Consider the following 17,351-nt stretch of genomic DNA (forward strand, 5'->3'; position numbering starts at 1 on the left):
CAGTCTAATTTTTAAGTTCAGAATGTTACATATTTAGTTTTTTTTTTGGCATTAATGGCAGCCAAGCTCATCCCAGAGGGGTTTACCCAGCTTTCGCTCTGCCACTGTCCCTGCCTCTTTCTTCACAACTGTCCCTGCCTTTGTCCCTTTCTCAGCCTCAGATCTGCCCCCCACCTCCATCACCCTCCTATCAGACCCCCCCAGCCTACATCAGCCTCAGATCAGACCCCCAGCCTCAGACCAGACCCAGATCAAACCCTCATCAGAGCCTCCCCAGCCTTAGATCAGACCCCCCATCAGACCCTCCCCAGCCTTAGATGAGACCCCCAGCCTCAGATCACAGCCCCATCAGACCTCCCAGCCTCAGATCAAACCCAATTAGACCATCCCTAGCCTCTGATCAGCCCCCATCAGAGCCCTCCAGCCACAGATCAGCACCCATCAGACCCCCTAGCCTCAGATCAGCACCCATCAGACCCCCCAGCCTTAGTTTAGACCCTTATTAGACCCTCCCCAGCCTCAGATCAGCCTTCACCAGACCCTCCTCAGCCTCAGATCAGTCCCGATCAGACCCCCCAGCCTCAGATCAGGCCCCCAATAGCCCCCCAGTCTCAGATTAGACCCCTATCAGACATCCAGCCTCAGATCAGACCCCCAATAGACCTCCCAGCCTCGTGTCGGACTCCCAATAGCCCCCCCGCCTCAGATCAGACCCCTATCAGACCCCAGCCTCAGATCAGACCCCACCAGACCCTTCCCAGCCTCAGATCAGACCATCCCCACCCTCCATTAGCCTCAGATCAGCCCCAATCAGACCTCAGATAAGAGCTCCGGACAGCGCTGCCTTTTGGCAGATTCACTTACCCTCCCTAGTCTTCTTCCCGCCACGCCGTACTGTGACCTGACAGTGCACAGCGTCAGGTCATAGTGCGAGTCTACGTGCACTACGTCCTGATGCTGTATGTGTCAGGACACAGTGCAGTGCTGGAAGGTGAGGCCAGCCATTGCAGTTCTAAGATTCATGTTCCTCCCACATGCTAATGACCACTTCCATAATGGAAGAATGGCAGATAAGCAGGTATCTGCAATAAAGTGATTTGTACAGACCAGAAAATGGTGCCACATGCTTTTAAGATCACCACAACCCTTTTGCCGTAGGTAGAAGTAGTAAGTTGATGAAAATGGGTTATCCTCTATTTTTGTGTTCTAATTCCAATTAAATGAAATTCACAAGACTCTTTGTTCCTTGTTAACTGTTTTTATTTGTGATGTAATTTACTAAACTTTTATAAAATTAGATTACAAAATGTATTCTGTCAAAAGATTATTTTCTATTAATAAGGCACATTTATAATGGGGCCCATTGCCTCAAGGTACAGTATCAGTATTACAACTCTAAGCAGAAAAGATACTTAAAAGGGTTTTCCGAGACTTTAACATATATGACCTATCCTGAGGATAGTTTATCAGTATTAAAATCTCAGAAAACCCTTTTAAGGCGCATTTACAATTATCAGGAACTAAGTGTTCCATCCTGACAATTCACTGCTCGTCAGTGATGGTGAGGAGCTATATTTCGATGCAGCAATCGCCTCCAGTGTATGAGGCTGTGAGATGGCTATTTCCATCACTCGCCCTCATGCAGACTCATTGTTTCTGGGCTGCAGAGTGTTGTTTAGGGCGGGTTCGCGTTATGAAATTCCGTTATAGGGTTCTGTTATAACAGAGTTATAACAGAAAATAATGGAATGCAAAGAAGAAGTCTTTAAGAAGCATTCCGTTTTGCTCTGTCCTAATACATGTCTATGGGGACAAATAATGGCTCCGTTTGGTTCCGTTGTGCATGATGGAAAAAATAGTCCTGTCGACAGTACTAGTTTTTTCTGTGGCATCCGTGTTGTGTCTGTAGTTTTCATGGACCCATAGACTATAATGTGCATGAGGGATCTGTAATCACGAACAAATTAGGGCATGCATCCGTGGTGTCACTATGGATTCATGGTCCGTGAAAAACCACTTATGTGTACATACACATATTAAAGTCAATAGGTACGTGTGTTGTCAGGGATGACCATGGACAGCACACGTCTGTGAATTACTGATGTGTGAAAGAGGCGTAAGGATTACTTATATTAGCACTAATTAAAATAATTTGGTAATAAATGTGTGATACTTATGTGCAGTCTACAGTAATTCCGTCTCTTGCAGTCCCCCTTCTTTCCAGTGTCCAAACATAGTGACAAACTCTTCACTGTGACCTCTGTGGCTGGAGCCATTGAACCATGTATAATGATTTCCATTGGTACACAAGACAAGATTACATAGTAATCCCATTGGAAAATAATATTAACAGTCCTTCAATGTAGATACTGTTACATTAAAGGATCTAGCTTGGTGGGTCTCCTTGTAGGCAGCTCTGGTTCTTTCTGCAAAGACAAGAAGCTTGAAGTAAGTGAAAGGGTGTATGTTTTTTTTAAGAGATACATTTTTAGTGAACAGTACTACACAAATGACATAAATATGATTAAGCAGTAACAACCGTCTAGAGTACCAGAGGTATCATTCTATATTAAAGCTTGACAATGGTCCAGACTGTGAATAATGGTTGAATGATTAGGCGCTCCAGAGTCACCAGGGTCATAATTCATTAAAAAATATAAGAAAAATGGGTAGGTCACCGTAACATGGAGGATAGCATATCATGAGTAATGAACAATATAAAGACATTAAATTGGTATGTAACAAATGACTATAATTCATTATTTTCTCCATGAAGATTAATCATAATAGGCAAAATTACTGTTATTATTTCTTACTGCATTACATGCAAAGAGGTTTCTCCAAGAAAAGGAAAGGAGCCATCTTGCTAGAACCATTAGCTGGCTATCCCTCCTCACGTTCCCCTTTCCCCAATACACCTGCTCAGCAAAGCATGCATGTGTTCTTGATGGGCAGATTGTAGTAATGGTCTCTTTACACCGTCTGACATTCTGGAAGATTATAGCTACCTAGAGTATGTACAGTTGCTAGTTATCGATAATATGCCTGTGTAAAGATGCCGCCAATTACACGATGAAAAAGCAAAACGCTAGTTCATCCGGTAATTTAATCTTTCATGTGGTCACCAAAATCATGGTTTATGGGCAGTAGTTCGTGCCGTCTAAACAGTACTCTGCTGCTGGCAAACAAAGATTCTGTGACGTTAGCATCGCTCCTTCAAATACTTTGGAGGAGATCGCTGCATGTGAATGCAGCGCCTCCTTTACTGATGAGAAAGCGATTGTCGGGAAGGAATGCCTCCTTCCCAGCAATCGATTGCTACATCGGGCCAAGCAGGTAAATACCGAAGAGGATGCAGAGCTCGTACAAGCAGCACAACCACTTCAAACAGCTATTTGGCAGGGGTGCTCGAAATCAGACCTCCACCGATCTGATATTAATGACCTGCCCTGAGGATAGGCCTTCAATATTATGGCACTCTACAAACCCTTTAAGAATAACACAGTTGTCCATCCCACCAAAATAAAAACCTTTGGCTGACAATAATTTAATGAGTATGGACATCTTTAGGGTATGTTCACACTAGGGTGGCCAGACGTCCAGTTTTAGGCCGGACAGTCTGGTTTTCAGGCTCCCTGTCCTCCGTCCGGCGCAGAACCTGGACGGACACAGGGATGTCCACCCTTTCAGTAGCTCACGCTCAGACAGCAGCATTGCGCTGTGTGAGCGCGAGCTGCAGCAACTGACTGAGGCTTATTTCACCCCTAGTCAGTCACTAGAGATGCAGACATGGCTCCCTGTGGCTGACTGAGGGGAAGAGAAGCACCCCGGCAGCCCCCAGCTCACCTCTCTTCTTTCCTCTCCTCCCCCAGTTTTTTTCGTGGGCGGATATGGGGGCGTGGCTTCATGGATGTGGGGACGTGGCACCCTCGAGGTAGGCGTGGCTGGTGAGGTCCAGCCTTCTTGGGTGAAGCCAGTGGCCACCCTAGTTCACACACCGCGTGCATTTATTGCCGTGTCATACATTTAAACTGGGTTGTTTCTGCAGTATGTGCATGGATTTTTGCAGGCCCTATTCAGTTAAAAAGGAGAGTCACATAAATCCCTGCAATAAATATGCCGTGCATGGATACCCTTAGGCCTCATGCACATGACTGTATCCATTTTGCAGTCCGCAAAACATGGATACTAGTGTTGGGCGAGCATGCTCGGCCGAACACCAGTTCGGCTTGAGCATCGCTATGCTCGGCACATTGCGGTGTTCAACCGAACACAGCGTGTGCTCGTGCGCGATGCTCGAGTCTCCTCCCCGCACGTTTGTTGTTGGCTATGCAGCCAATAAACATGCAGATAAGTACTGCCATTCACTGTAATGCCGAAGCCATGTTGGCCGAAACGCGTCATCGGGTGCTATATAGCACCCGATGACAAGTGTTCGGCTCAGTCTTAGGCCTCTTGCGCACGACCGTATGGCTTTTTCAGTATTTTGCGGTCCGGAACGGAACAGCTGGCCACTGATAGAACAGTACTATCCTTGTCTGTTAGGCGGACAATAATAGGACGTGTTCTATCTTTGAACGGAAATACGGAAATGGAAGGCCTACGTAGTACCTTCCGTTTTTTTGGGCGGATCCATTGAAATGAATAGTTCTGTATATGGAACGTAAACAGAAAAAAAAACGTTCGTGTGCAAGAGGCCTTAGTCAGGGAGAGCTTGATTTGGGCCTCTCGACAAGCCCGCTTGAAGAGGGACATGAGGAGATATTGTGTCCTGATTTCCAAACTCTTGAGCATCCACAGTCACAAGAAGATGACGGTGGGGAATGGCAATTAGTGTTTCACGAGGTGGATGATGATGATGAGACACAGTTACCAATAAGTCAACCACAATTAGTGTCTCAAGAGGTTGATGATGAGGATGAGACACAGTTGTCAATAACTGAGGTTGTTGTTAGGTCAACAAGTCAGGAGGATAACCAGAGTGAGGAAGTGGAAGAGGAGGTGGCGGATGATGAAGTCACTGACCCAACCTGGGAAGGTGGCAAGCCAAGCAAGGACAGCAGTACAGAGGGGGAGGGATCTGCAGCACCACAACAGGCTGGAAGAGGCAGTGGGGTGGCAAAAGGGAGAAGGTGGGCCACACTAAGCAGGCCCGCAACTGTTCTCCAGAGCACCCCGTTTGCAGCGACCTTCTTGCCAAGGTGTAGGTGTTCCGCAGTCTGGCACTTTTTTTAGGAAAGTTCTGACGATAAAAGAATTGTCATTTGCAACCTGTGCCGTACCAAAATGAGCAGGGGCGTGAACAATAGCAACCTCACCACCAAGCGGCAACAGGCCATGCTTTAACTGATCTGCTTAGGTGACAAACAGCACACCACTGCAGAGCTGTGGCAGGGGATAAGGGACCAGACTGAGCTGTGGCTCCCACCACTCAACCTACAACCAGGCATGGTTGTGTCTGATAATGGCCGTAACTTGGTGGCGGTTTTGGAGCTCACACACATACCATGCCTAGCCCACGTGTTTAACCTAGTGGTTTAGCGGTTTCTCAAAACCTACCCCAATTTGCCTGAGCTACTGGTGAAGGTGCGCCGCGTGGCTGCAGCAGTGCTTGCAATTGCCAGCTCACTGACTGTTGTGAGACGTGAGCACACGCTGGAACTCCACGTTCTACATGTTGGCCAGGCTTTGTGTGCAGCAGAGGGCAGTAGTGGAATACCAGTTGCAACATGGTCGTCACAAGCGACGAGTGGGCATTTATGTCTGACCTCTGTGAGGTTTTACGCAACTTTGAGGAATCAATACAGATGGTGAGCGGCAATAACGATATTATCAGCGTAACCATCCCACTTCTGTGTCTACTCAAACGCTCACTGCTCACAATTAAGGTGGACGCTTTGCATGTGGAAGAGGTGGAAATGGGGGAAGACAGTACACAGGGTGATAGCCAGACCACCCTCAGTTCATCTTCTTAGAGCGAATTGGATGATGAGGAGGAGGAGCAGGAGATGGTTGCCTCCGCTACAGAGGGTAGTACCCATGGAAGTTTTATTCCATCTGTTCAGCATGGATGGGTAGAAGAGGAGGAAGAGGATGAGGAAATTGAGAGTCATCCTCCTGATGAGGACAGCAAAGTCTTAGCGGACTTTATGTTAGGCTGCCTTTCCCGTTATCTGTGCGCTGTACGCATTTTTGCCAACACCGATTACTGGTTGTTCACCCTTCTCGACCACCGCTACAAAGAGAACTTCTCATCTCTCATTCCTGTGGTGGAGATGACGAGCAAAAGGGTGCAATACCAGAAGGTACGTATGCTGGCTGCAGAGTACGTAGTTCCTTGGCCAACCGAGGTGGGGAGACGAGGGGAACACACAGCTGTTTCAACAGAGTTAGGGCAACACTCTCCAAGGCCTGGGACAGTTTTATGACACCCCGCCAACACCCTCAACCTGATGCGTGGCCTAGTGTCACAAGGAGGGAAACATTTTGAAAATGGTAAAGGAGTACATAGCAGACCGTGTCAGCGTCCTCAGTGATCCCTCTGTGCCTTACAACTGGCGCTCTATGCCTTGGAGGTGCTGGCCTGCCCCGCTGCCAGCGTTCTGTCAGAGCGTCTATTTAGTGCTGCTGGGGGCATAATAACTGATAAGCACATCCGCCTGTCAACTGAAAATGCTGACCGGTTGACTCTACTCCACCAGAGGAAAGCGGCTGAACATAAAGGCACTCTAAATGTGGCTTTTATGGTGTATTGAATACACTGTATTCCCATGCATCCCTTCCACCACTAAAAAGGGTATATGGTTCACTCTCCCTTTTCTCGTCCTCCTCCTCCATCATATCAACATGCTTATTAGGCTGCCCTCGCTCCTAATGTTTTAGAGGGTCAGCTCAGCAGCAGGCCCTCACCCATAATATTTTAGAGGGTCACCAGCAGGCCCTCGCCCATAATGTTTTTGAGGGTCATCACTAGACCCTCACCCATAATGTTTTTGAGGGTCACCAGCAGACATCCTACCCATACTGTTCCCGGACCATTTCAGTGGCGTTTCCATCAATTTCTGACCTTTTTCTGTGAACCAGACACCCTCCCCTCTTCAGAGCAGAGGGTGCCTGATTTAATGCTCGGGTTCTCCTATTGACTTCCATTGTGCTTGGGTGTTTGGGAGAGCACCCGAGCATCCCGAGGTGTTCTACTTGAGCACCCGAGCACTTAGGTGCTCGAATAAACAATAATGGATACCCGGACTTTCGAGTTCCAAGTCCTTCACTATTGTTAAAATGCCTTTGTCCACAAAATGCCTTAAAAAGTAAAGCGAACACTAAGCAAAAGCATTTAATAGAAAATATGGGATAAAAATGTTATCAATGAAAGTAAGAAGAGCTGATGAAGGCTTCATTATAACAGCAAATGTGGAAAATGGGATAAACCCATATTTATGAGTTTTCAATAGACAGCAGGAAAGCAAAAGGGTTTGCGATTGACTAGAGGCAGTCTGTTTTACTTAAAGGGATTATCCACTTTTGGAAATCCACTGACATGTCATGGAGAAATGTCAGGGGATTTATTGCGTGTCAGAATCTGGACTGGTTACCCACTGAAATTCATAATAATATACAAAAATATGTAAACTTAGGCAGATTTAAAGGGGTTGTCCAGCTTTGGGGATCCTTGCACCGTGTTGTACTTGAATCACTCATACTCACCTGTTTCCCACAGCTCCATTCTTGCTCTCTTCAGTGGTCCTCTCATACTCTAAACTTCCAGACAGATCGGGTCATGTGTATTGCTGCAGCCAATTAACATGTCACCACGAGGCCATTGACTGGCTGCAGCAGTGCATGTCACATTGTCCATTCAGAAGATTACAAGAGGAGGACTGGAAGACCTCTGAAAGGAGCCATTAAGCTGAAATGGAGCGGTGGAGAGAAAATAAATGAGTTTTTCACCAGGTACAACATGCTCAGCTTTGAGGACTTTTTTTTAACAGACTCCTGCACCAACACCTTTAAGGTAATCTTGAAGATATTGTTTTTTTCATGCAACAACATATCTGAGTTTTTACTGGAAACCTCTTTAAAGAAAATGTTTGATTTCGGATAACTAAAAACATTGATGGAACAATGTGAAACATATATTTAGGAATGCTACTGTCTTGAAATGAGGCAGTTGACACAAAGCAGAAAAATAATTGACTATATATTGCATACAACTTGAAGACATAGGGGCACATTTATTAAGACCGGCGTTTTAGACGTTGGTCTTAATAAAGTAGCATAGCTGGCGGAGAATCCCCCGAAGTTATACAGAGGCACAGTGCCAGCTCTAAATGTAAGACAGCTTCCTTGCTGTCTTACATTTAGACCATTTTCAAAGCCTAACATAGGCGTAGAAAATGATGACTGTGTCCCCTTCTCCACCCGCGCCACACCCACAATTTTAGACTTGGCGTGAGCGGGCGAAGTCACAGATAGAGGCTTTCTGCGCCTGAAATACACATAGGCGTATTTCAGTATAATAAATGACCTCCATATAGCATATAATAATCTATCCATCATCAGCAGAGCATGGTCCTTACCGTAGGAAAATGATGATGAACTGTAGTATGGGTCCGACTGAATCCCATCTGCTCCTCAGAAAGTTGAGTTAGAAGCTGCTGTTTCTCCCGGCCCCATCGTCGAGCCGCCTCCTCCAGCTGCCAGGAACAGATAAACAGTAAGAACCCACAAGGACTCAGAAGCAACTACAGTACATTTACAAATGTCATATTGTTTCTACTGTACTGTTACCTCTCTCTCCAGGCTTTGTACTCTCGCTTGGGATTTTTCCAGCTTACTGAGAAGGGAAAGTTTCTCGCTATCAGTAAATGTTTCATGTATCTGAAATAAAAAATATTTGCCTCAAAGAAATATCGCATTTGATATAATGGAAAAAATATATATGGAAATAATACAAAGTACATAAATTACAACAGGTCTAAAACGTTATCTGGAAAAAAAAAAAAAAAGGTATAAACTTAGATTTAACATAACCATCAAACAACTGTCTATCCCATGGCAAATTACCAATCATGTTAAAGGGAACCTGTCACCAGGATTTTGTGTATAGAGCTGAGGACATGGGTTGCTAGATCGCCGCTAGCACATCCGCAATATCCAGTCCCCATAGCTCTGTGTGCTTTTATTGTGTAAAAAAAAACTATTAGATACATATGCAAATTAACTTGAGATAAGTCCTGTTCCTGAGATGAATCCAGCGTGAAGGAGCCCAGCACCGCCCACATCCTCAGAATCTCCTCCTTGCTCCCCAACGTCAGAAAGCTAGAGCGCCGTAATCTCGCGATGCGCGAGCTAGCGCATGCGCAGTGTCATCATAATGTTTTGTTTCTTCCCTGTGCTGGCATCAGCCTCAGGGAATAAACTGCGCATGCGCTAGCTCGTGCATCGTGCTCTAGCTTTCTGATGTCGGGAAGCAAGTAGGAGATTGCGAGGATGCGGGGCGGTGCTGGGCTCCTTCACACTGGACTCATCTCAGGGACAGGACTCATCTCAGGTTAATTTGCATATGTATCAAATGATTTTTTTTACACAATAAAAGCACAAAAGCACAGAGAGCCAGGTATCGGGACTGGGTATTGCGGATGTTCTAGCGGCGATCTAGCAACCCATGTCTAGCAATCCTCAGCTCTATACACAAAATCCCTGTGACAGGTTCCCTTTAAGTAAGTTTCTATATAAGAAATTATTACTGCAGGAAGATAGAGTATTTGTGAAAAAATAATTTCAAAACAGAATTGCAAGCAAAATGTTAGTACATGGTCAGAGTTCGTAAAGCCCTTATAGTCTTAAAAGAGGGATTGAACAGGAATCTGATCTGCCGGTTATAGAACAGGAGGAGCTGAGCAGATTCATAAATAGTTTTGTGGGAAAAGATTTGTAGTATCCCAGAGTGGGCACTACAATTCCTACAACCTGCTACTGTGTGTAAGGCCTAAGCTGTGTGTGATACCACTATGACTTTTGATTCCAGGTCCTTTTATATTGTGCCTTAACCCCTTAAGGACCGAGGACGTACCGGTACGCCCTATTTCCCGAGTCCTTAAGGACCGAGGACGTACCGGTACGTCCTGACTTAAAATCTGAATTCCGGCGCCGCGGGGGTTAATCGGAACGGGATTTCGGCTGAAATCATTCAGCCGGCATCCCGTAACAACGCAGGGGGGGTCATTTGACCCCCCCGTGTCGGCGATCGCAGCAAACCGCAGGTCAATTCAGACCTGCGGTTTGCTGCGCTTTTTGCAGTTTCTGATCGCGGGGATCAGAAACTTCAGAGTGCCTAAAATCAAGATTTCACCTTCCCCCTGCACCCCTGCACGATTTGATGGCGGCGGGTGGTGCAGGGGGGGTGTCGCAGGCAGTGGGGGCGTTGCGGGAGGCGGGCGGTGCGGCAGGCGGGATCGCGATCCCCCGCCCGCCTCCCCTTGAATAATCGTTGGTTTCTAGTGGATATACCAGGGTGCCAGCACATTGCTGGCACCCTGGTATAAACGGCTGACATCGTTGATGCGATGTCAGCCGTTTAACCCTTTCCATACAGCGGTCCGTACGGACCGCTGTATGGAAAAGGTTAACAGTGCAGGGAGCTCCCTCCCTCTCCCATCGGGGGGCTGCTGTGCCTTTGCAGCCCCGCGATGGGAGAGGGAGAGAGCCCCCAGGCATCCCCCCGAGAGCCCCGTCCTTACCCTTCCCCGTCTGCGAAGTTGTGGCAGACGGGGAAGGTTCCCATGGCAACAGGACGCCTGCTCAGGCGTCCTGCTGTCCATGGTGCTGAACAGATCTGTGCTGAAAGCATAGATCTGTTCAGTGTAAGTAAAATACAGTGCAGAACCCTATATAGGTTCTGTACTGTATTATACAGACATCAGACCCACTGGATCTTCAAGAACCAAGTGGGTCTGGGTCAAAAAAATTAAAAAAAAAGTGAAAAAAGTTAAGATAAAAAAAAAAAACATTTATCACTGAATAAAAATAAAAAAAATAAAATACACTACACATATTAGGTATCGCCGCGTCCGTAACGACCTGATCTATAAAACGGTCATGTTACTTTCCCCGCACGGTGAACGCCATAAAAATAAAAAAATAAAAACTATGAGAAAATTGAAATTTTGCCCACCTTACTTCCCAAAAAAGGTAATAAAAGTGATCAAAAAAGTCGCATGTACGCCAAAATAGTACCAATCAAACCGTCATCTCATCCCGCAAAAAATGAGACCCTACTCAAGATAATCGCCCAAAAACTAAAAAAACTATGGCTCTTAGACTATGGAAACACTAAAACATGATTTTTTTTTGTTTCAAAAATAAAATCATTGTGTAAAACTTACATAAATAAAAATAAAGTATACATATTAGGTATCGCCACGTCCGTATCGACCGGCTCTATAAAAATATCACATGACCTAACCCCTCAGATGACCACCGTAAAAAAAAAAAAAAAAAAAACGGTGTAAAAAAAGCAATTTTTTGCCATCTTACATCACAAAAAGTGTAATAGCAAGCGATCAAAAAGTCATATGCACCCCAAAATAGTGCCAATCAAACCGTCATCTCATCCCGCAAAAAATGAGACCCTACTCAAGATAATCTCCCAAAAACTGAAAAAACTATGGCTCTTAGACTATGGAAACACTAAAACATGATTTTTTTTTGTTTCAAAAATAAAATCATTGTGTAAAACTTACATAAATAAAAATAAAGTATACATATTAGGTATCGCCACGTCCGTATCGACCGGCTCTATAAAAATATCACATGACCTAACCCCTCAGATGACCACCGTAAAAAAAAAAAAAAAAAAACGGTGTAAAAAAAGCTATTTTTTGCCATCTTACGTCACAAAAAGTGTAATAGCAAGCGATCAAAAAGTCATATGCACCCCAAAATAGGGCCAATCAAACCGTCATCTCATCCCGCAAAAAATTTGACCCTACTCAAGATAATCGCCTAAAAACTGAAAAAACTATGGCTCTTAGACTATGGAGACACTAAACAATTTTTTGGTTTTAAAAAAAAGTTATTGTATAAAACTTACATAAATAAAAAAAAATTGTATACATATTAGGTATCGCCGCGTCCGTGACAACCTGCTCTATAAAATTACCACATGATCTAACCTGTCAGATGAATGTTGTAAATAACAAAAAAAAAAACACGTGCCAAAAAAGCTATTTCTTGTTACCTTGCCTCACAAAAAGTGTAATATAGAGCAATAAAAAATCATGTGTACCCTAAACTAGTACCAACAATACTGCCACCCTATTCCGTACTTTCTAAAATGGGGTCACTTTTTTGGAGTTTCTACTCTAGGGGTGCATCAGGGGGCTTTAAATGGGACATGGTGTCAAAAAACAGTCCAGCAAAATCTGCCTTCCAAAAACCGTATGGCATTCCTTTCCTTCTGCGCCCTGCCGTGTGCCCTTACAGCAGTTTACGACCACATATGGGGTGTTTCTGTAAACTGCAGAATCAGGGCCATAAATAATGAGTTTTGATTGGCTGTTAACCCTTGCTTTGTAACTGGAAAAAAAAAATAAAAAATGGAAAATCTGCCAAAAAAGTGAAATTTTGAAATTGTATCTCTATTTTCCATTAAATCTTGTGCAACACCTAAAGGGTTAACGAAGTTTGTAAAATCAGTTTTGAATACCTTGAGGGGTGTAGTTTCTTAGATGGGGTCACTTTTATGGAGTTTCTACTCTAGGGGTGCATCAGGGGGCTTCAAATGGGACATGGTGTCAAAAAAACTGTCCAGCAAAATCTGGCTTCCAAAAACCATACGGCGCACCTTTCACTCTACGCCCCGCTGTGTGGCCGTACAGTAGTTTACGGCCACATATGGGGTGTTTCTGTAAACGGCAGAGTCAGGGCAATAAAGATACAGTCTTGTTTGGCTGTTAACCCTTGCTTTGTTAGTGGAAAAAATTGGTTAAAATGGAAAATTAGGCAAAAAAATGAAATTCTCAAATTTCTTTCCCATCTGCCAATAACTCTTGTGCAACACCTAAAGGGTTAACGAAGTTTGTAAAATCAGTTTTGAATACCTTGAGGGGTGTAGTTTCTTAGATGGGGTCACTTTTATGGAGTTTCTACTCTAGGGGTGCATCAGGGGGCTTCAAATGGGACATGGTGTCAAAAAAACTGTCCAGCAAAATCTGGCTTCCAAAAACCATACGGCGCACCTTTCACTCTACGCCCCGCTGTGTGGCCGTACAGTAGTTTACAGACACATATTGGGTGTTTCTGTGAACAGCAGAGTCAGGGCAATAAAGATACAGTCTTGTTTGGCTGTTAACCCTTGCTTTGTTAGTGGAAAAAATGGGTTAAAATGGAAAATTAGGCAAAAAAATGAAATTCTCAAATTTCATTCCCATCTGCCAATAACTCTTGTGCAACACCTAAAGGGTTAACGAAGTTTGTGAAATCAGTTTTGAATACCTTGAGGGGTGTAGTTTCTTAGATGGGGTCACTTTTATGTAGTTTCTACTCTAGGGGTGCATCAGGGGGCTTCAAATGGGACATGGTGTCAAAAAAACTGTCCAGCAAAATCTGGCTTCCAAAAACCATACGGCGCACCTTTCACTCTACGCCCCGCTGTGTGGCCGTACAGTAGTTTACAGACACATATTGGGTGTTTCTGTAAACAGCAGAGTCAGGGCAATAAAGATACAGTCTTGTTTGGCTGTTAACCCTTGCTTTGTTAGTGGAAAAAATTGGTTAAAATGGAAAATTAGGCAAAAAAATGAAATTCTCAAATTTCATCCCCATTTGCCAATAACTCTTGTGCAACACCTAAAGGGTTAACGGAGTTTGTAAAATCAGTTTTGAATACCTTGAGGGGTGTAGTTTATAGAATGGGGTCATTTTTGGGCGGTTTCTATTATGTAAGCCTCGCAAAGTGACTTCAGAGCTGTAGTGGTCCCTAAAAATTGGGTTTTTGTAAATTTCTGAAAAATTTCAAGATTTGCTTCTAAACTTCTAAGCCTTGTAACATCCCCAAAAAATAAAATATCATTCCCAAAATAATTCAAACATGAAGTAGACATATGGGGAATGTTAAGTCATCACAATTTTTGGGGGTATTACTATGTGTTACAGAAGTAGAGAAACTGAAACTTTGAAATTTGCAAATTTTTAAAAATTTTGGTAAATTAGGTATTTTATTATGCAAAAAAATTCATTTTTTTGACTTTATTTTACCAGTGTCATGAAGTACAATATGTGACGAAAAAACAATCTCAGAATGGCCTGGATAAGTCAAAGTGTTTTAAAGTTATCAGCACTTAAAGTGACACTGGTCAGATTTGCAAAAAATGGCCTGGTCCTTAAGGTGAAAATGAGCCCGGTCCTTAAGGGGTTAATAATATTGCTGTGTAATTTATGTATTGTATTTCATGCACTGTGCCTGGTTATCCAGCAGGTGGCAGTGCATCTGGCAGAGAGATCTTTAGATAGAATGGAACTTACCATTCCATTCTCTCCCCTTTTGGGCAGAAGTGGGCAAGTTCTGCTTTCTACCAAGGGAAGAGGGGGGTTGCAGGAAGCTATAGTGAGTGGAATGTGGAGTTGAGAGTTGGAAGAGATAACATGGCGCAGTGAGGGTAGCTCCCCCCTCCTGCAGCAGGAGTCTTCCAGGGGAAGCAGTTAATAGAGCACCCTGACCCCTTTCAGTTTACAGACTGAGTATTAAAAGGGGATCAACGGCCAAAGGCACTCCACTCAAAGGTACCAGAACTGCCAGAAAGTCCAAATACCAGACCAAAGCCAGAGATTAGTACGGCAGAGAAAGAGAAAGCAAGGTATCCAAGTTTGCCTTCCAGTTTTCCCTAAAACCTGCTGGAGCCAGAGAAAGATCAAATATTATCTGGAACCAAGTTTATGCAAGTAAAACTGTTGAACTGTATCAAGTCTGGACTTGGCTTATTCCACCAGCTACAGCTCCTGTGAATGCTACAGAGCCTAACCCTGGGGGGCGACTGTATGCAGGTAGGAGCACCGTGACACACAAACCATTGAGGCCAGACCACCACTCGGCATTCCCTAAAATCCTGGGACACAATCAGCCCTGGGGGGTGGCACATTGCAGATTCTGTATAACTTGCCACTTATTCATCTAAATCTATGCTCTTTCTATGCCTAGGAGTCCAGTGGATTGTCCTATCAGTGATTTGCAGTCTTAGTATATGACTTTGCATACAGAGATAGGTGCCAATCAATGATAGATGGCCCACTCGACTCCTAAGCATAGAAAGCGCAGGGATTTAATAGTGATGAGTGGCAAAAAGTGCCGATATTCGTGATTAATATTCGCTATTCGAATATTCGCTCCCACCACTAAGATTTAAATAAGTAAAATATAAATTAAAGGGGTTGTGTGGTATCTTATATTGATGTCGGACGGTCCGACTCCAGGCACCTCGCACCCATTAGCTGTTTGAGGAGAAGACTCAACTCAGTGCTCCTGCAAGTGCCGCTTTCTCTTCACTGTTTACCTTATTGAGGTTGGCATCGCAGAGGCGAGCAGGTGTAAATACAGCTCCTCCATTAAATTCAATGCAAAGGAGCAATTGTAGTTACACTCTGTCCCATTCAAGTGAATGGGACAGAGGAGCTGTAATTACACTGCACTACACATGCCAACACTGATTGAGAAACAATGAAGAGAATGCAGAGCATGCAGCAGCACTGCGTTCTCTTTAACCTTCTGATTCACAGGGGTGCCGGTAATTAGACCCCTGCCGATCTGATATTAAGGACAGCTCCTCAATATAGGAAACTAGACAACCCCTTTAAACCACAAAACTATATGTCAGGCCGAATGCACACGGCCGTTGTTCACGGCCGTGAGCGGTCCGTGGAACCGCGGCCTGGATTCCTGCTCAGTGGCAGTACAGTAATACACTGGTATAGATCATACCAGTGTATGACTGTACTGTGGCGGCAGCAGGGAGCGCACGGCGTCATAGCAACCAATGACGCCGTGCGCTCCTGCACTGAGCAGGAATCTAGGCCGCGGTTCCACGGAGCGCTCACGGCCGCGAACAACGGCCGTGTGCATTCGGCCTCAATCTGTATGGTTCCTCACGCTCTATAATATGCTGCCTGCAGATTAGACAGCTTCAATGGTACAGGTTCACTTTAAGGCCTCTTTCACACTACAGTATGTCCATTTCAGTGTTTTGCGGTCCGTTTTTCACGGATACGTTGTTCCGTTTTTTTTGCTTCCGTTGTGGTTCCGTTTCCGTTCCGTTGTTCCGTTCCGTTTTTCCGTATGGCATATACAGTATACAGTAATTACATAGAAAAAATTGGGATGGGCATAACATTTTCAATAGATGGTTCAGAAAAAACGGAACGGAAACGGAAGACATACGGATGCATTTCCGTATGTGTTCCGTTTTTTTTGCGGACCTATTGACTTGAATAGAGCCACGGACCGTGATTTGCGGGCAATAATAGGACATGTTCTATCTTTCAACGGAACGGAAATACGGAAACGGAATGCATACGGAACACATTCCGTTTTTTTCGCGGAACCATTGAAATGAATGGTTCCGTATACGGACCGTATACGGAACGCAAAAAACGGACCGCAAAACGGAAAAAAAAACCGGTAGTGTGAAAGAGGCCTAAGGCTTATTTAAACTAGAAAATTATCATTATGCATCACTTGTTTCTGAATGATTGAAATTAGCCGACATGCATTGTATGATCACAGATGAGATCAACGTTAAACAATAAAGCTATTGGTTTTCATCTCTGTTAGGGCGCATGCACACAACAGTATTTTGGTTCACTATACTGGCCGTATTTTTTAGTTCAGTATGCAGTACTTATACTGAACCATTCATTTCAATGGTTCAGCAACAAAAAACTGAAGTGTCTCCATGTGCATTCCGTTTCAGTATTTCCGTACCGTGAAAAGATAGAACATGTCCTATTCTTGTCTGCAAATCGCGGTGCTTGGCTCCATTCAAGTCAATGGGTCCGCCAAAAAAAACGGAACAAATACGGAAATGCATCCGTATGTCTTCCGTATACGTTCCGTTCTTGCTGAATCTATTGAAAATGTTATGCCCAGCCCAATTTATTCTATGTAATTACTGTATACTGTATATGGCATACGGGAAAAACGGAAAGGAAATGGAAACAAAAAACAGAACAACGGATCCGTAAAAACGGACCGCAAAACACTAAAAAAGCCATACATCCACTGATCCGCAAAACACAGACACCGGCAATGTGCGTTCCGCGTTTTGCAGACCGCACATCGCCGACACTAATAGAATATG

General features: G+C 44.4%; 1 protein-coding gene across 1 annotated transcript in view; it reads right to left on the reverse strand.

Moving 5' to 3' along the window:
* Positions 1-1,283: 1,283 nt before the first annotated feature.
* Positions 1,284-17,351, reverse strand: part of CCDC33 (coiled-coil domain containing 33) — a 130,352-nt gene continuing 114,284 nt past the window's right edge. Inside the window, exons 21-23 of the mRNA XM_044283367.1 lie at positions 8,791-8,880; positions 8,580-8,696; positions 1,284-2,426 (exon numbers count right to left, since the gene is read on the reverse strand). Coding sequence (XP_044139302.1) covers positions 2,373-2,426; positions 8,580-8,696; positions 8,791-8,880 — 261 coding nt within the window. The 3' untranslated portion in view covers positions 1,284-2,372. The remainder of the gene's footprint in view (positions 2,427-8,579; positions 8,697-8,790; positions 8,881-17,351) is intronic.

The sequence above is a fragment of the Bufo gargarizans genome, chromosome 2 (genome assembly GCF_014858855.1).
Source record: "Bufo gargarizans isolate SCDJY-AF-19 chromosome 2, ASM1485885v1, whole genome shotgun sequence".
Classification (NCBI taxonomy): Eukaryota; Metazoa; Chordata; class Amphibia; order Anura; family Bufonidae; genus Bufo; species Bufo gargarizans.